General features: G+C 48.5%; 7 protein-coding genes across 7 annotated transcripts; 2 read left to right on the top strand and 5 right to left on the bottom strand.

The window, feature by feature from the left end:
* Positions 1-57: 57 nt before the first annotated feature.
* PG985_002638 (dihydrolipoyl dehydrogenase) lies at positions 58-1,778 on the bottom strand (the record flags this gene model as incomplete). The annotated part of the gene is made up of 3 exons (XM_066822407.1): positions 58-1,460; positions 1,536-1,594; positions 1,717-1,778. 3 exons carry the CDS (start codon positions 1,776-1,778, stop codon positions 58-60), a joined length of 1,524 nt encoding a protein of 507 aa, XP_066689839.1.
* Positions 1,779-2,531: 753 nt separating this feature from the next.
* On the bottom strand, positions 2,532-4,997 carry PG985_002637 (nuclear protein (Sgd1); the record flags this gene model as incomplete). The annotated part of the gene is made up of 1 exon (XM_066822406.1): positions 2,532-4,997. The coding sequence occupies one exon, from the start codon at positions 4,995-4,997 to the stop codon at positions 2,532-2,534; it is 2,466 nt and encodes an 821-aa protein (XP_066689838.1).
* A 718-nt stretch (positions 4,998-5,715) lies between these two features.
* On the top strand, positions 5,716-6,268 carry PG985_002636 (uncharacterized protein; the record flags this gene model as incomplete). Its single annotated transcript, XM_066822405.1, has 3 exons — positions 5,716-5,739; positions 5,827-5,905; positions 5,973-6,268. 3 exons carry the CDS (start codon positions 5,716-5,718, stop codon positions 6,266-6,268), a joined length of 399 nt encoding a protein of 132 aa, XP_066689837.1.
* Positions 6,269-6,712: 444 nt separating this feature from the next.
* Positions 6,713-6,934, bottom strand: PG985_002635 (uncharacterized protein; the record flags this gene model as incomplete). Its single annotated transcript, XM_066822404.1, has 1 exon — positions 6,713-6,934. One exon carries the CDS (start codon positions 6,932-6,934, stop codon positions 6,713-6,715), a length of 222 nt encoding a protein of 73 aa, XP_066689836.1.
* A 2,012-nt stretch (positions 6,935-8,946) lies between these two features.
* PG985_002634 (RNA-binding domain-containing protein) lies at positions 8,947-10,752 on the bottom strand (the record flags this gene model as incomplete). The annotated part of the gene is made up of 7 exons (XM_066822403.1): positions 8,947-9,231; positions 9,289-9,737; positions 9,816-9,867; positions 9,937-10,107; positions 10,164-10,257; positions 10,428-10,494; positions 10,554-10,752. 7 exons carry the CDS (start codon positions 10,750-10,752, stop codon positions 8,947-8,949), a joined length of 1,317 nt encoding a protein of 438 aa, XP_066689835.1.
* An 11,672-nt stretch (positions 10,753-22,424) lies between these two features.
* PG985_002633 (Ubiquinone biosynthesis protein coq9- mitochondrial) lies at positions 22,425-23,359 on the top strand (the record flags this gene model as incomplete). The annotated part of the gene is made up of 2 exons (XM_066822402.1): positions 22,425-22,955; positions 23,027-23,359. The coding sequence occupies 2 exons, from the start codon at positions 22,425-22,427 to the stop codon at positions 23,357-23,359; spliced, it is 864 nt and encodes a 287-aa protein (XP_066689834.1).
* A 651-nt stretch (positions 23,360-24,010) lies between these two features.
* PG985_002632 (P-loop containing nucleoside triphosphate hydrolase protein) lies at positions 24,011-27,689 on the bottom strand (the record flags this gene model as incomplete). The annotated part of the gene is made up of 3 exons (XM_066822401.1): positions 24,011-24,050; positions 24,114-27,517; positions 27,582-27,689. 3 exons carry the CDS (start codon positions 27,687-27,689, stop codon positions 24,011-24,013), a joined length of 3,552 nt encoding a protein of 1,183 aa, XP_066689833.1.
* Between the last annotated feature and the right edge of the window lie 138 nt (positions 27,690-27,827).

Genomic DNA, 27,827 nt, shown 5'->3' with positions numbered 1-27,827 from the left:
CTAATGTACACCGAGACACCCGCCTTAAGTTTCATGTTGCTTCACTTGTGGGGGGTTTTAGTAGTGGATAGCCTTGGAGTAGGTAGCCATAGCTGCCTCCTTGAAGGCCTCGGCGAGCGTGGGGTGAGCGTGGCATGTGCGGGCGATATCCTCAGTAGAGGCGCCGTACTCCAGAGCCAGGGTCGCCTCGGCAATCATCTCACCAGCGTTGGGGCCGACAATGTGGCAGCCCAGAAGTCGGTCGGTCTCGGGGTCGGCAAGCATCTTGACCATACCGTCCGTATCCAGGTTGGTCTTGGCACGCGAGTTGGCGCTGAAGGGGAAGTTGCCAACCTTGTAGGGGATGTTGGCAGCCTTGAGCTCCTGCTCGTTCTGGCCAACCCAGGCGACCTCAGGGTGGGTGTACATGACGGAGGGGATGACGCCATAGTTGACGTGGCCGTACCCCTTCTTGATGTACTCGATGGCAGCAACGGCCTCCTCCTCGGCCTTGTGGGCAAGCATGGGGCCGAAAGTGCAGTCGCCAATGCAGCGAATGTGGGAGTGCTTGGTGCGGTATTCCGAGTCAATAACAACGCGACCGCGGTCATCTAGCTCAAGACCAATGTTCTCGAGACCGAGACCGGCAGTGTAAGGGCGGCGGCCGATGGCGACCAGCACAACCTCTGCATCCAGCGTCTCGGGCTTGCCGCCCTTGGCAGAGTCAACCTCGAGCTTGATCTTGTCGCCGGTCTTGTCACCGCTGACGACCTTGGTGCCCAGCTTGAACTCCATACCCTGCTTCTTCAGGAGCTTCTGGATCGACTTAGCAACCTCGTTGTCCATACCAGGGCCACCAATCTGGTTCAGGAACTCGACAACAGTAACCTTGGCGCCCAGTCGCGACCAGACGGAACCCATCTCCAGGCCAATGATACCGCCGCCAATGACGATCATAGATTCGGGCACCTTCTTGAGAGCCAAAGCGCCCGTGCTGGTAATGACGCGCTCCTCATCAAACTCAAGGCCGGGGAAGGGAGTAGACTCGGAGCCGGTGGCAATCAGGATGTTCTTGCCGACGACGCTGGTCTCGCCTCCGTCGTTGAGGGCAACCTTGATCTCGTTCTCGCTGGCGAAGGTACCGGTGCCCTTGATGTACTCGACGCCGTTCTTCTTGAAGAGGAATTCGATGCCCTTGGTGAGACCGGACACGGAAGTGTCCTTGGCCTTCATCATGGCGTCCAGGTTGAGCTTGACATCGCCGACATCGATACCGCGGTTCTTGGTGTCGTGGAGAATGGAGTGGTACATATGCGAGTTGTTGAGGAGGGACTTTGAGGGGATGCAGCCGACGTTCAGACAAGTACCGCCGAGCGCACCGCGCTTCTCGATACAGGTGACCTTGAGGCCTTCCTGGCCGGCCTTAATGGCGGCAACATAGCCGGCAACACCGCCACCGATGATGACTAGGTCCTTCTCCTCTGCAGCGACAAGTCAATTACTGCGCCATTATTGGGCGGGTATGGGCTGTAGGGTAGCCGGTCACAGTGACGCACCTGCTTGGGAAGCGTATCCTCGTCTCCATCGCGTTGACGGGCTGACGATTGTGGGGAGGCTGGTTGAGCAATTTTTGTCAGTTGGTTGCGCATGCAATTGTTGGCTGATAGCTCCCGAAGCTCCAGAAAGCTTGCCGGATGGGATGGGGATATGACATAAGGCAAGAGAGGGCCGACTCACGAGGATTGTTTGATGAAGGCAGAACGGGCGGCCGTCCGCGATATTAAGCGACTGGCCAGCATTGTGTCGAGAGGGTGGAATGAGCGGCCGGGGAACGTGGGAGGATGCTGTCGGAGGAGATCTGGAGTCAACAACAAAAAAAGAGTTGAGGATAGTCTTCAATGGCAAAAAAATGGTTGCAGGCGGACGGAGACAGACGCAGGGCGAGAATGAGCCATGTACTTAATCTTCCGGGCTTGCGTTTTGGTGCTAGCAGCTAGTAGGCTAAACGCAATTGGAGAGCCCGTTGGCATTGGCTCTTGCTGGTTCTCAATTTTGGGCGGCCCGTGCTTGCCAACCACAGCACAGTCCTTTTTCGCCGCCAACGGCTGTATCCCGGGAATACCCGCCAGTGACATGAAGTAGTCGTAGAGACCTTCTCAAGGTATCCGTTGGCCCATCGTCACTATAATGGTGTAGGCAAGTGAGCGGGCTATTCTATCTCTCACCAGCTATCAGGTTATCAGCTAGCTAACCCGTCGCCAACCGTTCCTTCAAATATAGAGTACCTAATGTATGTACATTTGTACATATGTACGGAGTATGTCAAGTATGCACTGAATGGTGCAACGGTTTGAAAGCCAAAGGCCAGCAGCGACATCGCCTGAAGCATTCCCAGGGTGCTTCCAAACCCCGGAGTAACAGTAGCAAAATTTACGACTTGATGACCCAGGAGTACATGTGTTTTAGTTACCGGAACCCGTCCTTAGCACAAACGTAGTAATTTGAGATGCAGTTCAAAATCGGTAGCTGCCGATTAGTACTACAGAGGAATGCTATGAACCACTGGCCTTAATCACATCTTCAACGATCCTAATCGCTAGAGTACATTGCTGTTTGTTGGCCCTAAGTTTCTCTTTATCAGTGCCCAAAAACTTGGTTTTCTTGACATGCCTGCCAAGGAAATGCACTATCCCTGTGGCCAAGCCGAGCTCCGTCTGGAGCGCCGTTCCAAAGATGCTCTGGAGCTGTTCCTCCTTTTCGGCCATCTGGAGAACTGTAACGAGCAGCATCTCCACGAACCAACGGGTCTTCTCCTGCAACGCAGCCAGGTTGCGGTATTTGAGAATGTCGAGGCTGAGGCTACGGTTGGCCACCAGGGATCCGTAGAACTTCGAGACGTTGAAGAGGCTCTGGGTACTATATTCCTCCTCGTCCTCCTCGTCGTCGAGATCGTCACCCATGTCGATTTCTTCGCCCATTCGGCGGAACCGCTGGGTCAGGCTGTGACGGAACTGGAACGCCATCTCGCGGTGGATGCAGAACCGGCTGGCTACCAGCCAGTAGTAAGGATTGTAATCTGCTAGTCGTTCACCGCTGCGCACAATCACCTCGGGGATCTCTTTCCGCTGGTGCTTGTTGAGTCGGAGCCTGTTGATGAGTAATTCGGCGTTTTCATACCCAGTTGCCGAGTGGAGGGCCACGAAGATGCGCTGCTTGATATCCGTATTGAACCCCTGCGCCTTGGCTAGCTGCCACAGATCTGGTATACCTAGGTCATCGTTATCGGCCAGTAGGTCATCTGTATCGTCGTAGTCTTCTTCGATCTTTCCTAGCGCCTGCTTGTTTGCGTCGTTCTTGTTGTTACCAGCCCAACTCGCACCGGTCACCCACCATTTGCCGTGCGTATCGGCATTTTCGATGTCCTGGAGACCTATACGGAGCGGCCGTACCTCACGTGGTCCACTGAGGGCCCCGATGCGCTTCCTGATCTGCGTTCGTTGTTCCGTAATATTCTTGTTGCGGGCAGCAGCCTTGCTTTTGCTACTCTGCAGCTTCTTCATCTCTTCGATCATGAAGCTTGTCCTTACAGACATGTTCTTGAGATCAGCTGGCTTGATCATGCCAATGATCTCCTTGAGCGACTGCGGATCCTCACGCCTGAGTGCTGGGCCACAAGATTGGATGATTCTGAGCAGCAGTTCGGTATTGAGCTCTGAAAGATTGCCCAGGAATAAACGCACATAGTCGAAGACCAGGAGCGAAGCAACAACCTGCATATTGTATAGCTCCGCCAACAGTGCCATTATATGCTTTGAAGCCGCATCTGAGTGATCTCCCGAAGCGCTGTCATGGTGCTCCTTGAAGACCAGAACAAGGCGTTCGATGAGGAGCTCGGATACATGATCAGCCAGGGTCTTCTGGGCACCAGCTACAAAGCCAGCAACCATGGCAAAGAACGCGTCGGGTCGTTTCTCAGGAGCACAGACCAAGGCAATAATCAGATCGATCAGGACAGCGGTGACACTACGTCTGGCATACTTGTCATACAGCCCCGAGAACTCCTTCAATATGCCAACCATGCTCTCATCGGTCAACCTGTTGATGAGACCCTGGACACGGCGGCGCAATTGGGCTTCCGTTTCGTCGACAGAGCCAGCCTGTTTGCGCAGAGAGGGAGGGATATATTTTGCCACGCCAGTAGTGGGCGCTACAAATGGGTTCTCTCGCTGCCGAACTGGTGCAGCCTTAGCCTGTGCTTCGTCGTCATCATTTTCGTTGCCGGAGAAACCCTCAAACTCGTCATCGTCATCTCCCTGTGCAGCAACTGCTTCGGCTTTCCGCCGCTTCTGGGCGAGCCACTCGTCTGCCTCGGCCTTTCTTTTTGTCTTGATAGTTGCTTCGATATTGTCGCCGTCACTTTCTTCGTCGATATCGCCAAGTATGTCACCTAAGCCATCTTCGTCGAATGCTTTTGATGATTTGCCCTTTTTCAGACCAAGTTTCTTCTCCAAAGCGGCGATCTCGGCGTCCTCCTCGTCCAGTTTCCGCTTCTCCGGCTGGGGAAGATCCGGGCCTTTTCCCGGCCTCCTTGGTAGCTCTTCTTCGTCACTCTCGAATGCATCAGAAGCCCCTTCCTCATCCTCCGAAAAGGGGTTGTCAAAGCCACCCTCGTCGCTCTCGAAGGCGTCAGAGGCGCCTTCTTCATCCTCGGAAAACGGGTTGTCAATACCATCATCGTCGTCATCGTCATTGCCAGCAATTTGCGCCGGCTTCGGACGTGGCACAGGCACGGGCTGGGGCCTCTTCCTCACTGACTTGACAGGGGCTGCAGGGCGCGGCCTTTGCGCAAACGTCTGATGCTGTTTTCTTTGCACTCGTTGGTCTTTTCTCTGATCTTTACGCGAGCTCTGTTGTCTGAAACCACCGCGACCGCCGCGACCACTGCTCGAACCCGCACCATGAGGATCTATCTTCTGCAGGAGTGTGGCTGGGAGCGTCAATTTATTATTTGGCGCCATGGTGAATGTCTCGTTGTTCAAGATGAGAGAGAGAGAGAAAGAGAGAGACGGAGTGGCTCAGGTGACTGACTGACTGACTGCCAAGCTATTAAAAAATATCCCAAAGGCCCCCACAGCGGGAAGACCCACTCTTTCTCTCGCAGGAGACGAAACCCATCGAGAACGTTTATTCTGACTGCAATCAAGTGCCACTGAATCCGCCGACGGCTGACCAATTTGTACAGCGCAGGCGGTTGGGAAAATTCGTACGTACTACAACTGACGGTGACTATAGATGTTACGTCAAACACTCACTGAGTACCTTACTCAAGAGGTTGCTATCTGATTCCCCAGTACTGTATGTGAAAGCATGTCTTGCAGGTACGCTGGGAGTTTGTAAGCCACAGCGAACATGAATCGGATGCCACTCTACCCAACAGCCATGCCAAATAGACATTTGTCCCGCTCGATCATGGCATTGACCTAGTCGGTAGGTAGCGGTAAGCGAAATATTTGAGTCAGCGTAAGTAAAAAGGTTCAATCGAAGCAGCTTCCGCCCCAAAGGTTGCAGGTACGGCTAGGCTGGTTAAATCGGATTGAGGCGCATTGCGGGGCGCCAATTCTCCTGCCCGATACCTAAGGTAGATGATAGAAAGATAGTCCATAAGTCCCCGCAGTCTCGAAATTGTGACATCGTCGCAAACCAGAAGTCCGCCCACACACAAGGCGACAATTCAAGATGGGCCACCTCAGCAACGACGAGGTACGTCACGGGCTTACTCTGCCTACCCGTTTGGAAATGCACCGGGACGTGAGCCAGATTTGCTAACACAGGGCGCGCGCTCGCCAGTTCTTCACAAAACTCGTCGAGCTCTTCGATAGCCGGAAAGGCAAGGACCATGGCCACATCTATCTGACCCAGAAGCGATGTATGCATACTGTACATATATCCGCATAATCCAAGACGCTGGGAGCTGACACCCCGTCGTCATGCAGTATCCTATGACCAACTGCCGCTGCCTGAACCTACGAGCGACACCATCCTCCCCGACCTGCACCCACCGCGGCCGCTTCCGGTGCTGATCCGCGCAACCAACGGCAAAGGCAAGGAAAACCGCGCTAAGAAGATCAAGCTCTCGACCGTCGTCGACCCCAATGCCCTCCCCGCCTTTTTTGAGCGGTATGCGGACGTTTGCAAGGCCGGCATGACGACGCTGAAGCCCCGCGATCGCAGCAAGAGAAAGACCAAGGGCAAAAAGAAGAAGACCACGATAGGGGCCGCCGGGGCGTGATTTCCGACTTGTATCGATGAAGCTATCGCAACTGGGAGGCCTCGAAAACACATGGTTATCATCCACGGGAGCCAGGCGAACTTGGGGGTCCAACACGAAAAGCGGTCCGCCGCCGAGACTGGTTACATACAGTACGAGGCAAACTGACAGGCCGGCTACTAAGACCATACGGCTGCCCTTGTCCCCGAGGCTGGCGGTGTTTGCTGGAAGAAGGAAACGCCTGCTACTGTTCACGAGTGAAAGCACACTCTCCTGGGATAATCTCCAATACAAGAGGGCGTGCGAAGCACATGCATAGTTGCCTTGGGGGCCGGGGAGATGATGCTCCAATAGATATGATTGCTATCCCAATTACGCAGTGTTTTTCAAAGAAAAGAAAGACCCAGGCATGTCGCGCTTCTCCATTACTTCCTAGTGCCCCCCGAGCTATTTCATTCTCTGTGACTAGTGCTCTTCGTTGTCCTCCTCGAGGCTCTCCAGCACCTCTCTAATCTCCCTGCAGTCCTCGCACTCGCTCTTGGTTGGCTTTCGTGGGTTCCCCACGTACATACAGAGGCTCGCTGGACACTCGATGTCGGGGTCTTGGCTTTCGCAGCTGGCCAGCTTCTTGTAGGCCGTCCAGACCCTCTTGCATCGTGTGCATCGGAGGGGGTGTAGCTCACACATGCGAGGCGTATTTCTGTATGGGATTCTGGCCTTTTCGTCCAAAACCTACGGGGCTGTGGGTAGCTGGTATGTATGGTCTCGGGGAGAGGGGATAAAGGGAGATTTACCGGTCAAAAAGGCGACTTTGACTGACTTGTTGCGCCTATCGGGGCTGCAGGCAAACGGAGCAAGTGAATGGTATGGTGTGTTATGTGTTGTACTGGCTGGCCAACTTGATGCAGAAACCGAGACCAGGTGACCGGCTCCTCGAGTGGCAGCGAGTAGTTATGGATGTGTAGCTCTGGCATCGATCGAATAAAAGGCTGTATCGCAGCACTTGGGCTTCGAAAGCTGGGGTGGTCTGCTCCTGGGGAGTGGTTGTACGACGTCGTAGCTCATATAGAGTCTGAAGCTTCTGCTGGGTGCGCCTGTCAAGGTGTGTTTCTCTGAGTGATGGTGGGTGAGGGAGGAGAAGTCATCCGGAAAATAGGGCGCATGGTGACTCCGATAGTGCGCCGTTGGCTTGTCGTATGTTCCGGCCATGGTCATATAGATCGGGAACTTGTGACTGATTGCCGGTGTTTGATGACATGTCGGGAGTCAACTCGGACAAGAACAAGGCGGAAGTGCCTTTTTCTGTGCCAGCAGTTCATCAGTAGCGAAGCGGGAGGCAACGGTGACAGGCGCCGCTCGCTGGTTGTATTTGTAGTTGTTTCATCATATTATCCGTGTAATTTATTATTGTCCAGTATTGTTTGTTGGTGGTACCTTTGAAAAGATGATTATAACCTACTGTGCTTGCTGAGCTGTGTAGAACAGTCACTTATTTGTGTAGGGGAAAGGGGGTGGGTTGCGCCCTCCCCCCCCCCTCCTCGATATCACCGCGGAGTTTATAAGTAATCGAGCATCTTCTTCCAGACACCAAGTGCTGTTCTAGTGTCATTGAAATGATTTGAGGATCTCCGTCTCTCTAACACGGTTGTTCCAGTTGGTTTATCGCCAGTGTAGACGATCTAGATGCCGTGTACGGCCTCATCGTACGCAAGATACTACGCACATTGCTCATGACGGAGAATTCGAAAGTGCCGAACAGTCTGGTTGCCAACACGCATTAGGTATACTGCATTCATGAAGTTGTGTGTCATGGGGGTTCCCGCCTGCTGAGCTAGCACCTATTGGCCGGCCGTGAGGCCTTGCTCGTTTCTATGTAACAAAATCGTACACAAAAGGGGCCCCAGCATGGGGACCATCGCAATGTCTAAGTCCGCGTAGTAATGACATCCTCCCATGGCCACCCACAATGTATACCACTAGGCATCAGCAGGGCTGGTGAACTCGCCTCATACATAGCGAGCATGGCGATGTAAGACCGCCAGATTTCGAAAAGAAGCAATCAATCGGCTCCCGTCCGGTGCAGCCTATACACATCATTGCTCAAATCCTACGCTTTCCTCACAATCCTTGACATGGTCGTGTCGTGTGCCAATCCAACGCCCGTACAAGCGTCCGTAGCTTAGCCACCACCTAGCCTGGAGAAATCAGATGCTATTTCAAATACAATCTAGGTAAAGCCCTCCGATTTTTCCCATTTCCTAGCATCGTAACCACCGAATTGAGAGATATCATAATGGAATAAGAAACAACCATCACTGGGCGTCCAGCGAGATGGCGAGTCGAGAGAAGTGACGTCGATCAAGCAGTCATACCTAGACCAGGCCCAGTATAACATGGCTTGGCCATGTGCACATGATCCCATTGTTTACCCTCTCCCCGAGACAAATATGATCATCCTCCTTAAACTCTCTGTCCTGCCCAACTTCCAATAACGGGTTTTGAATTCACCTGAAAAGTAGAGCGAGCGGTAGCACTGAAGAAACTGTACAGTATTATGTAACGAAAAGAAAAGGAAATAGACTGTCCAAACGTCATTTTGCCAGACAGGCTCTGGGACTAAGAACGAATAGACTGTTGGAAAATGCCACTGTGGGTGGTTCAGCCATGCGAATGGCGACTTGTCTTTGGCTTAAGCATCGTCACATAATCTGGTCCTGAGTTAGACCGCCATGGGCATCGGTTTCCATCATGTCGCTTCCGCCAGGAGTCCGGTATTTGGCGAAGCTAAGACCGAGGGGCCGGCCGCCATATTGATAGCCCTGGAACTTGGAAATGGCCGTCTCGGAAGTGTTCGCGTCATCGAAACGTACTACACCAGTACCACGGGATCGGCCGCTAGGCTCGTACTGAATTTCGGCCTGCTCGACCTTTCCGATGGTGGTAAACAGTTCCACCAAATCTTCGTTACTCGTTGACCACGGAAGCTGATAAAGTTAGCCAGTAGTCACGGGATTTCGGCTATGCGCCCGAGTGGCACTCACATTTCGGACATAGATGAGCTCGCTCTTCTCGGTACCGGGCTCAGCGTTGTCGGTAAAAGGGTTAGGTGCGGCGGCAGCAGCAGGAGCACCACCACCGGCATCGAAGCCAGCTCCACCTGGGGGTCCGCCTCCACCGTACCCTCCTCGTCCACCGTAACCTCCGCCGAACCCGCCTCGGCCAGCGAAACCGCCTCGGCCGCCAAAGCCACCACCGAAACCGCCTCGGCCACCGAAACCTCCACGACCGCCAAAGCCACCGCCCATGCCGCCACCGCCAGCATAGCGATCTTCACGGACCTCGAGGTTTCGACCCTGCCAGTTGTAGTTGTTGAACTCCTGGATAGCTGTGCGGGCATCATCCGCTGACTCGAATACGACAATGCCGGATCCTTTGGGACGTCCATCAGGCCCCATGTGTACATCGGCTCTAATGATGGCTCCATTGCGGGCTGCAAGCAGATTAATGATTAGTGATGGATGAGCGGTGAGATGCATCGACTAGGTATAAGAGGTTGAAGATAGCATACCGGCTTGTCTGAACAGATCCTTTAGGTCCTGCCAACCTGCAGTGTAGGGAAGCTGCGAAGAGGTCAACTTCAAGACCAAATGCCTAAATTAGCTGAAAAGGGGGAAAGGGTGTAGACAAACGTTGGAGACGTAAAGCTGACGTCCGGCGCCCATCATACCGCCTGGGGGTCCGCCGCCATAGGCGCCTGGGGGGGCGCCGCCGGGGCCGCCGCCGCCATAACCGCCTTGCATACCGCCGCCAAAGCCGCCTCGGCCTCCGGGGGCGCTGAATCGAGGTTCCGCCTCACGGTCCTAATCCCAACTTCAATATCGTGCCCGATCGCAATTAACCACACAAGAATCCTTACTTCTCTGACGTAAACGAGGCGTCCCATCAAGTTTTGGTTGCTGAGGGTTGCAACGGCATTTTGTGCCTGGTCCCGCGTTGCATATTCCACAATACTAGTCTTCTGTCAGCTGTTGGTCCTGAAAGAAGACATCGAAATGGCGTCAAGCTTACCCGCATCCCTACAAATCCAGCGGACAACGTCCCGACCCGTCAATCCATCAATTCCAACGAAAAAGGGCCAAGAGAAAAGGAACCAAACAAAGAAAAACCAGCCATGAATCACGTGTAGGCGCCCACCTTCGACATTCCATTGGGAAGTAGTAACACGTCGGCAAAGAGAACCTCTCCCGCTACAAATTACAAAGATCAGCAGTTTTTCTCCGGCGGCCAGAAACTGCCGGAAACTTACCCTGTCGCATGAAATCCTTGAGGTGATGCCACTTGACGTCGTATGACAGGTTGCCGACATAGACACGGCGATCCTGCTGCGACTGATCACGAATGTTGTTCATCATTTGTTCGCGAGCGACAGCTCGATCCTCGAACGAGCGTTGTGGTGCCCCGAAACCCTGCCCAGATCCTCCTGAGGGAGCGCCGGCGCCAGTCATGGGAGACCGAGAGCGTCGGTTAGACCTGCGGTAATCGTCTCGGCTAGGTGACCTGCTGCGGGAATAAGATCGTCGACGGGCCGAGCGACCAGGACTTCTGGATCTTCCTCGACGGGGAGAGCGGGATCTCTCTCGCTGTAGAATATCAGTATCTGATTGGCTCATAGACGCTAGAACTCTGGCAAGCGGGTAGGCTTGCGATGGGTATAATGGGGTTTGACAGAAGTGGTAGAGGGCAAAAGTGCAGCGTGGCTAGAAGTTGCAACGAGATGCAATCTTTCAAGTGCGGCAGTAGAGCATTTTCCTTTGCCAACCTAGGCCGCAACCACTGGCGAGTTCGACCGTCGGGAGCTATGAAAAACAGCCTCTCGTGCGAACTGGGCTGAAGCCTAAGCCAGTTTCCGTAGTCCCGAACGTTCAAGGCTAGCCAGGCCCGTCAAAGAGTCTTGCAGCGCCATCTCTGGATTTCCATCGATTGATCCAGATTATAACCTTTCTGACTACTTCTCAGGTGGAGTTGGCTACTTGGTGTTGAAAGTTGCTCACGCGGGGTACTTTCATAGGCGAAGGAAATGCGGGCAACAACAGGCCTAGCGTTGGCAGCCTGGGGCAGTGAACAGTATGTTTTATACTTACAGGTCGGTATGTATCTCCTGAATCGGCTGTCAAAGTAGCGAGTTAGAACGACAGAACGATCAAAGGTAGGATCACGGAGCGGAAATGAGGTCTTGGTGAGCAGAAGTCGGGGATGGGGAAGAGGCCAGCTGTGGCAGCTTGACGGGCCGCATGTGCATACGCAAAGATGTTGGCCGCGACTATATTAGTAGCCGATCAGGAAAGGAAAGGGCTCGGGGTGGAATGTATGTGGTGAGCTTGTTTTGATTGACAGCGGCTGTCTTAGAACCGACGGTCCAGCGTCCCAGACAAATGTGATTTGAACGAGGCAAGACGAGAGGAACGAGGAAGGGTGCTAGACAGAATTGAGGGCTGATTCGATGGAAAGGAATGGTAAGTCGTGCAAAGGGAGGAGCAGAGGCAGGTGGATTCGGGTAATCTCATAGGCTGTGACAAGAGATGCAGCACGGTGTACTTAGGCAATGGCAGGCAAAGGTGGTAACACGTCAGAGGCAGTTGTCCAATGCTCCTGAACCTGCGGGCAAGAACAAAGATTGGTGGGTGTGGCCTGTAGGGCAAGACTTGGATGCAGTGGACGACGGGCGTATGTACATGAGTGAACGCGAGCCGCACAGGAGGTGGATGGGTGTGTGGTGTTTGTGTGGATGGAGGATGGATGGATGGGCATGGGCAGGGAAGTGATAGTATCGAGTACTATATCAATCGCAGCGCAGCCGGCGTGGGCGTGAAAGGATTCCAGAGATGGATGGCAAGGTGTTCGCAGATTGCTTTGGGCGAGGTGGATCTACTTACCCATGACGATATACTGTCCAAGTCGATATTTTTGGTTGCGGTGGCCTCAAAGGATATCTCGGAGTGACTGAAAAGATCACCCCTTCGGCTAAGAGGTCGAGTTCTGCTAGTGGAGGGGTGAGCTTGGGAGCTGCATTTCAGAAGAGGTACTATGAAGTTGGGGGGACGGAAGATGGACAGCCAAAGTACAACCGATGGGGGGATGAGAGGTACATGGAGGGGGGATGACCGGCAGCGCATCTAGAGCCAATACACTGACTGGCCTGGTGCAGCAAGGCTATTATTGTATCTTGGCTATGGTAGAAGTGACCAGCATCAAACCAAGCCAGCGCCAAAAGGCCACCAGCACTTGTGATCAAAGACATGCGCCTAAGTGCCGGATAAGGCTGGTGGTGCGGGTGGTGCTTGCTGCCGCCGATGCTCCCTGGTTTGGGACCCCCATCCACCCAATGTACTGTAGCAAGCATTGTGTATCCCGACAGGACAGGCTGACGTGATGCCGGTTGGCACGCACACATCACATAGCCTGCTGCTGCTGGTCTCACAGCCTGCTGCAGGAGAACAACAGGCGCGGGCACACAGGCCAGGCCAGGCCAGGCCATGAGAGGCCGGGGCAGAGGGACAGAGGGACAGAGAACGTGGTGACCGAGGCAGGAGCCGTGAGCGAAATGGGGATTCAGAGGCCAAGGAAACACAAGGCGCGTGCATTGCAGCAGCTCCAATGTAAGTAGACATACCTGGTTGATGATGGGCGAAGGCCGTCTGGACTCGGGACGTTGATTTAACTCGGGTCTGGTGTGGTCTGGTAGGTATGGGAAAAGAGGCTGCAGCTGAGTAGGCTGGATGTGTATGGTTGGAGTCTGGGGCGAGTCTAAAGAGCGATCGCGATTTCTGGGTACGAAACGCGCTTCTCTCAGGAGTGCAGGGGTGCGGCAATCCGGGTGTGTGTTCTGATCTCCTGCCTTTTGTCTCGTTCTTTGCTTTGTCCAGTTCTCGAATGGGATTGGGTGGACCGAAGCTGCGAGTGACTGATTGCCTGATTGCTGGGGGTGTCGTCCTAAGGCCGCACACGAAAGAAAAAAAAAGAGGAGTCATCCGCGCGTTGGAAATTCTGCTTGGTTGCACCGGAGGCAGGAGCTAGCATCAATCAATTGAATCCCGACCAATCAGTCGGGAAAGTGGAGCTGCCCAAGGTGGGAGGATACTTGCAATACATCGGGACGTACATGAATTTGAACGTGAGGGAGGGTTATTTTAGTCCAGATGCCCATATCGACTTTCTGATTGGAACAAGGCCATCCATCAATTGCCTGCAGACGGAGACGGATGGGATGGGATGGATGGATGGCGGACCTGGCAGGGGGCCGTTTAAGGTCGGTCCCTTCGATGTTCTATGGAATACATATTACCCGCACTCCTCTTAATTCTTCCTACCTCAGGCTGTCCCACTTTCTGTCACAGACGAAGGTTTACTTGTAGGTACCTCTTAAGTATAATGGTACACAACAACAACCTGCTGTTGAGGTTCATCCACGAGGTAAGGTCTCTACAGCGTTCTATTTACTGCTTACGGCGTCTATCTATCCTTTGTGAAATCGGACTATACCATGGAAAGCACTATTCGTGGGTTTCAAAATGGAACAAGTCGTGAATGTTCTCAAGTTCAGCGCATTCATTTGTTTCAATTCAGTTAAACAGGCGTACATAAGTTCGGTTCACGTTCCAAGCTGGTTCCCAGACTCCCGACCTATGACGCCGCCCTGTACATACCTCGAAACAGGTGGATGGTCGGCCATTGATGTATGTGCCAGCAATAACGTGTATGTACGTTAGGTTGACAATTGCTTGTGTAGTTCTGCTGAGAATAAGGTCAGCAGCACCGTAGCCCCTCCCCTGGGGCACGGCGCTCGGGTAGATTCCCGGACACAGGTCGAACATTGATGAATGTTTTGCAGGTAGGTAGATATGTATCCAAGAAGCATGGCGGCTGCATAACGCCCTGGCAGGTAGGTGGGTGCGAAGCCCGCAGGAGTACGACTTGCTGATGACACACTGTGTCAATGCATTGAGCAAACTTGTGGTTACCTGCCCAGCCCCCGGAAGTCAGTCTGATGGATAAGAAGTACTTACGCAGGGGTTGCGGCAGGCACGTGGATTAGAGCGTATCTTCGTACATTGATCAATACCAAGGTCTGTTCTCGAAATAACACACGGAGGAAACGCAGCAGCTGTGTCCAGTTTGGCGGCATATAGAACCTGTTATCCCCTTAAGTGCGAGTGCGCTGCTTGCCGTACAATACTTTTAAAAACTGATCAACAAGACCGTGCGTGCCGCAACAGGGTCTACTCGACCAATCATATACCACACCGAGCTGGATCAACGTTTTAAACGTCACTCCGATCGTACTAAAACACCCCTTGTCTGTACAGTACGGCTTTTTCTGGTACAAGCAGCGCACTCGCACTTAAGGGGATATGTAACTTGGGGTGTAATCGGCTCGAATTTACTGCCATGGCAGTAAATTCTTTTTAGTATATTCTATAATATATAAATTAGTATCTGTGTGCGATGTATTATAAGATATGTACTTCTTTAACGTTAAGCTTATTTTAATACGTTTTAAAGCCTTTTTAAAGAATTATTAAAATTAAATGTATTATATCTATTATTTATTATAAACTTATTATTATTATACTTTTTTTACTGATTTTATTAATATAAAAATATTCCTTTTAATCGTAAGCTAGTATAATTAAATAAATAATAAGTTTAATAGTTTTAAATTACTTAATTTAGTTACTTTAATTAATTAATATAACCTTAATTAATAATTTATTAATAAAAAGGTTAGATTTAATATAGATAGTAATAAAATTAATAACGATTTTTGATTTATTAATTCTCTTATCTAGTAAATTTAATTAACGCTTTCCAAGGTATATATATTAAAGTAATTATTTAAAATATTCGTCGAAAGGGTTTAACGGTTTATAATAATAATAGAAAGATTAAATCGATTAAAAAAGCGGCTTACGATTAATATCGAAAAAAGGAATTACCTTATAAAATAATTTTTAAAATATTAAAAAGATAATATATTTATAATCGATTAAATTAAAGAAATAACGCCGGCCTTTAAGTATATATATAAACGGGCGTAAATTAAATACTTTATATATAATTAAAATATAAAAAAGGTTAAAAAGGTATATATTATATATAGAAATTAATAGTATTTATAAATAATTATAAAAAGGTTTAATTAAAATCTCGATAAATATAGTATTATAAGGGTATTATTATTAGCTTAGGTTTAGTTTTTAAAAAAGTTTAAAAATAAAGGGATATAAATAAAAACTAAACTACTCGGTAATATCGATATATATTAAGAGGTATTTAATAAAGAAATTATTTTTAATATATACGTTATAAAGGCTAAAAAGGATAATAAAATATCGGAACGTATATTTTTAAATAAGGAATAAAACTTCCCTTTATAAATTAATTAACTTTAATATAAATAGCCCTATAATATTAACTTTAATAATAACTTATTAAATAAATTTAATTTTAATAAAAAAGTTAAATAATTAGTAAGGTTTCGATCGTAAATAACTTTATTTAAAAAATTAATAAAAATATTATAAAAAAAGAATAGTAATTATATAATTATATTTATTACAATTAATAATAATATAAACCGTTTAATAAAATTAATATTTAGAATATTTAAATTTAATAATATAAAGGTAGTAATATACATTATTAATTATTAATTAAAAGAATATTTAACCCTTTTAAAAAGAGTTAAAATTATTAAAAAAATTATTAGTATACCGATATATATTATTATATTATAATAAATAAATAATAATAATAAAAAAGTAATATTTTTAAAGAAGTTATTATTAAATTAATAAATTAATAAATAAATTAATAAATAATTAAATTTATATTATAATATACTTAATAATAAAATTAAACTTTAAAATCGATTCTAATAAATTTAGTTTATTTAAATAATACTTTTTTACCTAAACTATTAATATTTAACTTATTTTATTAATAATATTATTATATTATATATATTACTTATTTTTATTACGTTTTTTATTTTAAATTAATTAATATTACCGAATTTATAAATAATATCTTTTTTTATATTAAAATAAATAATATATAACTAATTAACAACTTTATAATTAATTGTTTATTATTAACTTAAAGCTTTAAAAAATAATAATTTAATTAATATTAATACCTTACTTATTTTATTATTAAAATTAAGCTTTTATTAAATAAATTAATAACTTATTAATTTTATATTAATAAAATCGATTAAACCGTTATTAAATACTAGCTTAATTCTTTTTTATATATTAACTATAATATTTACGCGATTTAATTATATATCTTTATTAAAATCCTCCTTCGAACCTTTTTTTTATACCGATTACGAATATTTATAAACTTTTCTAATTTTATTTATAAAAAAGTCGCTTCTTTATCGATATTTTTAACCCTTTTTTTTTAAATAAAGTTATAAAAGCTATAAATAATATATATTAATTAAATTTATATATAAAAATTATATTTTAATATAAAATACTTAATTATTTTCTATTTATATTTAAATATATTAAATATTTATTTAACGATAACTTTTAAATAAAAATATTAAAAATTATATAACTTTATTACATTTTATAGCCGACGTTCTTTAGTATATTATTCCTATAAATAATAACGTATATTATAATACGGTATAATAATACCTTTTTATTTATTAAATCCTATATTTATTAAATAAAATCGGCTAATCGATATAAAAAAGTTTTAACTTAAAATATAACTTAATAATAAAAAATTATATATATTACTTTTAGCTTTAATTAATATATAATTAAATATTTTATCTATTTATATTATAATAAATATATTTTATAATATTTAACCCTTTTTATTATATTAACGTTTTTACCTCTTTTTTAATATATAAATATATAAGTATATTTTATTAATAGTTTTAATATAATTATAAAAAAGCTATATTTTAAAGTTTAATATTACCTTTAAAACTATATACTAATTATTTAATTATTTAATATACGCCTTATATAATTATATTATTATCGGTAATACTATTTAAAAAGTTTTAAAAATAGTATTTTAAACGTAATAAAATATTATAATAATAATTTATTATAATTAATTATAAACTAATATATATAAGAATATTATTAATTTTTAATTAATAAATTAATATTAAGTATCCTTTAAACTAATTCTTTTTAACTAACTTAATAATAATTTAAATATAAACTTATTTATATAAAATAATTTATAAAAACGCTAATTAAAATTATTTAATATTCTATTAATAATTTAATAAACTATTATAAAGCCTTTTAAATTAATAATATTACGTTGTTTAATAAATAAAAATCGACGATTTAACTTAATTAAATATAATAATTAAAGAACGCTAATAATAATATTAACGAAAGCGGCTTTTTTAATTCTTTTATTAATTATTATTAATATTATTATAATTTATCGATTTATATAATAACGCCATTTAAAATATAAAAGATAGTAATAAATTTAATAATAGTAATTTACTTTAAAAAGTAATTTATTAATATCGAATTTATTATTAACTTAATAAGTTTAATTAAATAAAGCGCTAAGCGCCTTCCTTTTTTTAAAAACTTTATTAATATAATATATTAATTTAAATATATAACTTTTATTAAATCTATTTAACCGGTTTTTAATACTAAATAAGGTCTAATTTTTTTAATTTAACGAAAACGCCTAAGGGGTATGCCGAGCCGTGTATGGTAGTAAAATCGGTTAATTTTACTGCTATGGTAGTAAATGCGAGCCGATCACACCCTTGATTTAGATCGCAAGCGATCATACCCGACGCAATAAGGAGGGTTCGAAACAGAAGTCCACTCACTGACATAGCGGCACACCTTTTCAAGCAAAGTATGTTACACGTCTCGATGATGGGGCCTTGCTGTACCTGTTAAGCTGCCGTGTCTGCCAGGCCAGGCCCAAATTGCTCCATCTTCTTCCATTACGACAACCCTGATGCAGGCTTGGAGATACGCCTTGACCCTTCTCTTCTCTACCCGTCCAGCATCGTGATTGCGTGCATTCTAGGGGTACCAGTGCGTTTAGTCTACCATGCATTGGTTTGGACGGAATGGCTCCTTACTCTCTTCCTGGATAATACCTTCACACAGGCCGTGAAAGCCGGCGGGCGTTGGTAGCCCCCTAGTGTATTGCAGAATATTGTCCGGGGGCAACTTCGATATATAAAGAGAAGTTGGTCAAAAGCATTCACCCTGTTTACGGCGAGCTGCATCGATTGAGATGCTCTCTACAGGTCGGTCATGGTTGCCCACGCCCCTATCCTGGCCCTTGCATATTACATGGGAAAAGGCTGGCTTCTACGCATGAGATCCTGCCAGCCTCCAGCAGGGGCCTCAGTGGAGCGAGCTCAACGTGTTGACACCATGCGTTCGGGCTGCTACAATATGCCGAGAAAAGGAACGGGTGTAACATGTCAAGTCGTACAAGGCCGCTTTGACTATTGTGATCGAGGCTCTTGATCCGGCGACTCATATTGCTCTGGGCGGCTCGGCTTCGCTAGACCCCTGGATGAACAAATCATTCCGGGTGTCAGATGGGTGGTTTCGGGCTTCAATAATTTGGTAGAAATCACAACTAGGACTACCCCTTAACTGCATTGCCTACCGCCATATGAGCTGTAAAGTCATTATAGTAGATCTACCGTGGCCGCAGTGATAAATGGGCAACATCCGTGAGTTGTCTTGTTCCCGGCTTGCATATATCTGGATACATGCGAAGTGCCCAGGACTATATATACCGCCATAACATGTGTGAAGTACCGTAATGTGGTTTACAAAATTAAGCTACAGGAAGCGACGAAAAGCTAAGGGAATATTGCTGTCGGCTACCATGAAGTGCCAGTCAAAACGATAAGATGTATCTGATGACCTCATGGGTAGGCGTACAGTTGTGAGGAAGCGAGGAGATGTCAAGGGTACTTGATGTAAGCATACTTACTCCTGATGCACAGGGCGGAGTGCTTCTGCCTACTTACAAACCAGGGAGAAGTCTTCACCATCCTTTGGGCGTGTCCAGGGACAAATCCGATTGGAACAAGGCATCTTTAACGTGTTATGCACTTGTGTTCGTTCATTGAACATTTCATTACGCTTCGCAAGCAAAATAAGTATGGCAAAGTAGACGGGTGGAAAGTCGGCGCCGAACTGGCGAGAGCTTATCATAGCTGTTGCCACCATGCCTCGCACTGGCACTGACCAAGCCAGGGGCACGCATATTACGAGGCCATGCCGCCAATTCAACTTGATTTTGGGGGTCGATGTCCTTCTGCTTCTAACGCATCCTACTCCGGGTTCCTAAGGTTTCCATCGATCTTGTTTCCGTCTGTAGCAGAGCTGGCCCCGAATGTAGCGGGGAGTGGCAGAAAAGAATTCCGCAACATCCATGGCCGACAGGACCACGTGAACATTTGACATCGCTGCATCATGCTTCCCATTCACGTTGGCGATGTCCATACAGTAGGTAACATGTCGCGAAACACACCGGTTTCTGTCACTTGTCACTTCTGCTTGCAAACTTGGGCCGTCTTCTATTTGATTGGGAGCGCTGCAGCATTGGTGCATATGTGTCAATCCTGACCTAGGCCGTGGCTGGCACCGAGTCACCTCTGCAACCACCAGAATCTTTACAAGGGGTGAAAGGATCTTTCAACCCCAGTTCAGCCTCCTCCACTGCCTTGGCCGTAGGGGTCGAAGCAGCCACTAGTCGGACTGTCGTGGATAGCGGGCAGGTAACTAATGTTGGTTCTGATCTACCTATTCCCATTCCACCGCAGCAACCACCGAGAGTAACCAGGTGCAAGTCTGCTGCACCCGCGTACGTATGCTGCATGCACTAGAGTTGCTTTGCTCCGGAGCCGGATCAGCAACCCTGTCTATATGCCGCACTTGCATCGGATCGTCGTTATTGAGGCACAGCGCCGCGATGGTTTCTCAGACTTAGCAGTGGGACGTTTGGGCCATCTGGGCACGAAGCATCGGCGACAAGTTATCCTCTAAGGTGACAGACAGGCAGGCCTCCGGAGCCTGATCCTGTGCAAGGTACCAGACAACAGATCACTCCCTGCGCGTAGACAATGCCGCATCTGTTTCCTATTCGGTAAGACGTGCCAGTATCTTTCCTGGTCACAAACCGCCCCTCGGGAAAGGTCGTGTATACGAGATGGCCATCGATTGGCTAACCGGTGAAGTGTCTGGTTCACCTCGGAATCCCCGAGCCACTCAAGTTTGTACCTTACCAGTTACATTCAGCCGCCGGACCCGCAAGATAGTGGGAAGTCAGGTATTCCCGATCTTTAGCCCATCGTTCGGAGCATCCATGTCCTATCACATTCGGTTGCCGTTTGCCGTTCCGGGCAGTTGGAAAGGAGAACTCGACCATGACGGTGGTGGGATAGGCGCGCTCCCTACGGGATGGTGTCCGGTCTTCAAGAAGAATAGGGCGGCTACAAGAAGTACCTGAAGGTCAAGAATCGGCGGGCGATATCTGTAGGCAATCAGGTGGCGTTCAAGCGCGAATCGCAAGCACAAGCACACTGGAGCAGGATCCTGAACAATGCTACCCATCCAGCATGACACTCGTCTATGCTGTACGGGGCGGTCTCCCAGCAAGAGTTGCATGCGTGCCGCCAAACAAACGACTCTGATGTGTCCATGGCGTTTCATTGCCATGAACCAGCATTCATCAATCCAGCCTCGTAACGCTGCAATCTATGAAGGAGCTTAGCTGAAAAGAAAACCGGTGTAAGATGGAATCCACCCGAGGCAGCCATCATGCACTCGGAACCGCTTACGATGGGTATTTAAACCCAAACCTCTCGACTGCAGTGCCCCAGCACTAGCTATGCTCCACCTGCCGACAGCAACAACAGGGTATGTAGCAGACGACACGCAGTTCGCGAGATGATGTGATGCCACCGACCGACCATGGTACAGTCGCTTCTTTCTCCGTCTCCATCGCGATGGGCGACACTATACCCCAGGTGTTACCCTCACCTGATGACTATGTCCGGCGTGCTCCCATCGCCATGAAATCAAAGAGCGAACGTATGCATATCCCGGCCGTTTTTTGTTAGTCCCACCACTACTGTACAGACCTAGCGGCACGCCCCCTGCGCGGACAAAGCATGATCGGGCTTGGCTGGATCCCTTGCTCTGTGTCGGTATACGTGCGACAGCTCTGAACGCGGCTCATAGGTTACAGTAAAGCAACATGCTGCGGGCAGGCAACGTGTAGGCAGGCAGCAAGAGGGACATATACGTAGGACTGTCACCCGCGACTTCTTCGGATCTTGGTCCCGGCGTTTGGTACTTGCTTGCGGTTTTTCTTCATCTCAGGCAAAGGTTCGGCGAGAGCAAGAATTCACGACAATACGACCGACCATCCATGGCGGGGCAGAGGGAGTGGGAGGTTTTCCACCCCTCCTGCCTACCTATCGACCATATGATCTACAGGACCCTTGTAGATATACCTCGTACAGCACCTCGTACAGGCAATTAATTACCTAATTCCGGATTTCCATCTGCTTGACCATTCTCGTAGAAATTGATATATGTATGTATGTACATGTAGCTACATGCCGAGGTAGGTAAGTACATAATGTATTAGTAGATACCACGGCCTTCTAGGGACTGCGACTGCTGGATTGCCAACCCGCACTAGGCCTTACAACGATGGAACCAAGCGTCGCACGTACAGATACACGCGCGCCCAGTTGGGACTTCTTCGCGGGAACTAACTGCAATGGGCTTACTGTGTTCTGCTGTGAACTGGATTGGCTCGGCGGTTCGACCCCCCAAAACCCACATTCACCCGGCCTGAATCATGAAGATCATGAATAACATTCGCCTACGAGTAATCCAGAGAAAAAAAAGGGCAGGGGTGCTTACGGGTCTGCCACCTGCAGCTGTGCCGGCCGAACTAAGTAACAATTTCTCCCGACTTTCGTGAAGGCACGGGTCCGGGTTGCATCATCAGTCTGTTAGTTGCTGCAGGCATTGGATTCCCAGAGCCGAGAAAGGAAAGAGGTCTCTGTTGGACTGGCATGACTGGAAGGAAATTAGCCCAACAACCCATTGCCATCATGGCCCCCACGAGAGCATTGGTCACCAGGTTGGCGTCGGCAGCGACGACGACGACGACGAAATCTTCGAGACCACCACCCTTTGCCGCCACCGCAACCGCCTGCCTTCGCGACAGTAGTAGCGATCGTCGTCGCACTTACCACTCCTACGACCATCCGCCCCCGCCGGGCGCCTTCAACAACGCGGAGCGGCAGATTCTGTCGGCGGCCTACCGCCACGTGCCCGAGCACGGCTTCACGCACAAGGCGCTCTCCCTAGGCGCCCGCGACGCCGGCTACCTCGACATCAGCACCAACGTCGTGCCCGAAGGCCCCTTCAGCCTGATCAAGTACCACCTCGTCAGCAAGCGCGAGGCCCTTGCCCCGCGCAGCGCCGAGATCTTCAATGCGCCTGTGGATTGTGTTGATGGAGTCACGCCCGATGTCGCGGCCGGCGCACGGGGTCAATTATTGACAGTGCCAGAGAGAGTTGAGCGCTTGACCTGGGAACGACTGCTGGCCAACCAGGATATTATACACCGATGGCAAGAGGTATGCAGTGTCTAGAGGACTACCTCTCCACATCGTGCATTGGCTTTCCCTTCTTTTCTAACCGTATCTAGGCCCTGGCGGTCATGGCGCAACCGAGCCGCGTCCCCGCCTCGCTGCACGAGCTCGCCTCCCTTTCAGACGAGATCTACCACCTCGCTGGGGACCTTGCCGTCGACCCCTCCTGGTACACGAAGCGCGCATCCTTATCTACCATCTACGCCTCCTCCGAACTTTTTATGACCAACGACCAATCCGCCGGCTTCGGAGACACGCGCGCATTCTTGCGCCGCCGCCTCGACGAGACCGGGTCTCTCGCTGGCGCGTTGGGGAGCATCGGCCAATGGGTCGGTTTCACAGCCTCGGCCGGTCTCAACGTGTTGAGAAGCAAGGGCGCCAGAATCTGAGTGGGTTGAATTCGTCTATGTGTGCGAAATTGTAGAAGAGACGGCCGTGATATCGGTCTTATACGGACCGTGCCAAGGGAAGTGTAACAATAGGTGGCCAAGCAGAGCATCACGCGCAAGGGCTGAAAGGCAGCAAGCATTGCAGGCGTTTCTTCCATGTCATACATTGGTAATCATACTACTACCCAATATACAAAGACTAGAACATGGTATGGAAACAGTGAGTATTGTTAAAAAAAATATATAAAAAAAAAATTAAACAGTGATGTCACGCCCCCTTTCAAAGTGATAGTTTGTAATAATGATGGGTTATATTGTGTTGGTATACCTCAGGTTTTAGACCGCAAGCCTACCTAGGTCTTGGGAGCAGACCTGTCAACCAATTTCCTTAGGATCTAGAGTTACCCCTAGACAGTTTATGGACATAATGCTAATAATCATATCCTGCCACCAGAAACCGCTCATTGGGGGAAACGCCGCAACTCCGCATGCTTCATCATGGTACCATACGCCGGATACTAGCGCAACTACATGCCATGGCTAACTTTACCCTCCAGCGGGACTGGAGCCTGGGCATATACCTCGAAAGGACCAAGGGAAGGATATATTGTAACAGGGGAAGAAAAATACATAGAATGGCCGAGGCTATCATTAGTGGTCAACCAAGGTTGTCTGGCGTGGATCCGAGAGCCTATCATGATCAAGTTAGTAAACCAGAGGTGTCTTCGCAGCGGGTTAATCGTTGAGTACTGACCTGATGATCTTGACGTCCTTGTCGAGCCTTGCTCGCCCCTCGATGGCGTTGGGCGTGATCAATATGAATTGCTTCCCTACTGAGCGTCTGGCTGCCTCAACCAGCATGTTTGTAGAGATGGCACGATTCACGTTGTCCATAAACACATCAAACTCATCCAGACAACGTAGTGGCGAACCCATGGCGTCCCATATGGCCAACAGCAGGCAGATTGACGAGAACGACTTCTCCCCACCCGAGAGGGTCTTGGTGTTTCGGCCTGACACGTTCTTCCTCGTCTCGTCGGGCTCAACCCGAATTTCGAGCTTTTTGTTGGCGTGATCGAGAAGCAATTTGCCACGGAAGCCTCGCTCGCTTAGCAGGTACTGGAAGTTGGCACGAGATTGGGCCGAGATAAGGCGCTGGAAAGCTCGCCATTTGTCCAGGCGCTTGCTTAACGCTTGCTTCAACTCGCCCATGAGGGATCCCAGGTTCTGCTGATTGCGCGACGCAGCGTTGTACTCCTCAGCAGCCAGGACCATCCTGTTGTTGATCTCCTCTTCTGTACCGCCAAGGCTATCGCGCAGTCTCTTCAACTGTTGCTTGAGGGCAGTGAATTTCTTCTCGATCGTCTCATACGTCTCACCTTCGGGGATGATGACGCGCTCCGGGTTGTATTGTTGCGCCTGTGTGATGAACTCCTGAACCGTCTCCTTCTGCTCGTCTCTAGCCCCTTCTGCGTCCTGTCTCTCGATTCTGGCCATCTCGATGCGCTCAATAGCGTTGTTCTTTTCTGTGAGCGCCAAGTGTCGCAAGTCCTTGTAACGTTGTAGTTTATCTGTTGCCTTCGCTTGACGACTCCGGTAATCCGCCAATTCCATCTTTGCATTTCTAAGGTCTCCTTTCAGCGTACTAACAACCTTGTTCATCTCTTCTTTCAAGACGGCAATCTCGGCATACTGGCTTCCGTAGTGTTCGTAATTCCTCTCTGCCTCCAGGAGGTTTTCACGGAGAGCTTGTAGCCTGGCATCGACACCGTCAAAGGCATCGAGGGCGCTTTGGGCATCACTCAAGGCAACGCCGGCCAGCCGCACTTGCCGATCCAATTCCTTCTCTCGGTTTTTGTGCTGTGTCAACGCCAGGGCACACCTTTGAGCATGTTGCTGGCAGCGCCGCTTGGACTGATCAAGTTCGCCCAAGTCCATTTGCAACTGCCCGAGCTGTCTCTTCTGTACGCTGATCTGAGTTTCCGAGTCTGATTTCATCCGGGAGGCGCCATTATACACTCCTTCTGCGGTGGACTGAAGATTGTGGCTCCCCTTAGGCTGAAATCGCATAAATGCATTTCTGTCCGAATCATGGAGTGCCAGAATAGATGCAACACCTGGTGGGGCGCCCCTGTCCCCCAAGGTGGCCCAGACTTCGGCAGCACGAGGCATGAGAACGATCTGTTCGATTCTGGCTACCAGAACCAGCTGGTCACGTACGCGCGGGTCGTCAATGTCCAAGACACGCAAGATAGTTTCGAACCCTGCATCAGGCTCTCTCAAAGCGTTTAAAGAGAAGCCAGATTTGCTGATATAAATGGCATTTTTGTCCATCCTGAGCCGTCTCATATGGTCAATTAGCCGTTTCTGGTCGTGGGGGTTCGTCACAATGAAACCATTCAATGGGTCGTTCAGCACCTTCTCCAAAATGAACGTCCAATCCGGCTTCTTTAATTTCATGTGTAAACCAAGAGGTCCGATAGGTTGGTCCTGGAACCCACGGTCATTGCCGATGTTCTTTAAAAGCTGTGCCATCTGTGGCTCGTAGCCGGCTAACGGATCGATTCGGCTCTGTGATAGATGGCGTAGTCGTCCCTCGGCGGCACTGACTTCCTTCCGCTTCTGGTCAACGAGCTTCGAAGCCTCAGTCACGTGCTGCTCGGCCTCAATCATTTCCTCACGCAGTTTGGGCTCTGCGTCTTGGTGCTCGCTCAATGCAGTTTCGGCATCCTTCTGTGCCTTTCGGGCGTCTTCCACTGCTCTTTCCGCTTCGGCAGCGGCACCGCCGTTGACCTCTTCCAGCTGGCGTTCTTCTTCCTGAATCTTTGCCCTCTTATCGTCGACGGTCTCCTTAGCTTGATTCATCTGCATTCTGAGTTCTCTTTCCTGGACATGTTTTTCTTCTATTTCGTCCTTGGCCTTCCGGTATTTGCTGTCAGCATCTGCACGCTTCTCGTCGAAGGAAGCCTCCTCCTGAGTGATATCTTCGAGTGCCTGCTCAGCCTGTTGGATTTTCTCGTCGCGCGAAGCGAGAACTTCGGTCCTATCGTCTGCTTCTTGTTGCAGGCGGACGATCTCATTCTTGGCAGCCGTGATCGCATTCTCCTTTTCTTGCAAGATCGTCTCCTGCTCCGCGACCTGCGCCCATGTCAACTGCTGGACATAGAGGCGGGACTTGCGACGCAACTCTTCGTTCTTGTCGCACGCCTCTTTCACGGTGCGAGCTTTCTCAAACTTGTCTTTGAGATACGTCACGGTCTCTTCGTACTCGACAAGTTTGTTCTCGTTTGCCTCCATCAGCTCAGCGAAAAGCTGAAGGTCGTTGTCAAGCTGCTCCAGCTGCGTGCCTTGCAGGAAGTATCTGTACTTGGTCGTGGGACTTGCTGAGTTGAGGAATTGTCGAGCGTTATCTTGGGAGAGGACATTGAGAGGGTTGTCTACTTGCAGACAGTAGTACTCCACCACGTCGTCGACATCCGACTTTTTCGTAGTGACCACACGGCCAGCGGCTGATTTGAGCTTGAAGCCACTGGACCCGGCTCTGTTGAAATTGCGCTCAACGATGATGGACTCCCCGAACAGGTCGGGCTTGTAAGCATCAGAGCCCTGATTCTTGATCTTGACAACAAGACTCGCATGGTCTTGTCCCTCCTTAATGAAACTACGTAGGCTGGCGCCGCGGTTCGTCGAGCTGGCCTTCCCGCCCAGGCACAGAGTAATTGCCGTGAGAATAGCGCTTTTCCCACTTCCATTCTCACCAACGATGAAATTTAGGAGGGGACCAAGATCACAGTGCAGTCGCGAATGGCACATGAAGTTGAAGCAAGTAATACTCTCGATGACCGCATTGAGCGCAGCCACATTGTCGCCCATCTGCTCAGGGTGCTGTCGACTCTTGAGGCGTTGTGTGGCCCGCAGGTCGTCTTCGTCGAGATGTCGTAAGTGCTGGAAGCCGGCATCACGCATGGTTTCGTACTGTGTGGCCGGAGGGGGTGTCGGGGGTGCCTCTGTATCCCGCATGACTTCATTGTCGTCTTCTACAATTTCTTCTTCTTCATCTTCGATCTCGTCTTCGTCGTCAGAGGCAGACTGTCTATCATGGCGCGGGCGCCCCGAGGATCTGCTTATGTCTGCATCGGATACGCGGGCCTTCTTTCTCTGAACAGCAGGTTCACGTCAGTTACAGCAAAATGTATAGTGACCTTAGAAGCAGCGGACTAACGGATGCGCTCCCTTTGCTGGAGCTGGCATGAGCGGTACGGTCATCGGCGGCGGCGTCGTCGTCGTCATACGCAGCGCGGGAGCGCTTAACGCGTGAGGCCGACGGCATTTTGCTGCTTTGCTCTGTCCGCGCAGGCCAAGTTGGCGCATTCAAGTCCTAGAAAAAGTATGTGCTTGTCTCTGGGCGAGGTTGTGTCGCATGAAGAGAATAGTGAGTCTTCGGTGCATCCTCATTGGGAAATATGCA

The sequence above is a fragment of the Apiospora marii genome (assembly GCF_038362585.1).
Source record: "Apiospora marii strain CBS 49790 chromosome Unknown utg000002l_segment0_segment0, whole genome shotgun sequence".
Classification (NCBI taxonomy): domain Eukaryota; kingdom Fungi; phylum Ascomycota; class Sordariomycetes; order Amphisphaeriales; family Apiosporaceae; genus Apiospora; species Apiospora marii.
Note: the sequence above shows the minus strand (reverse complement) of the source record. Positions and strands in the feature narration are given on the sequence as shown.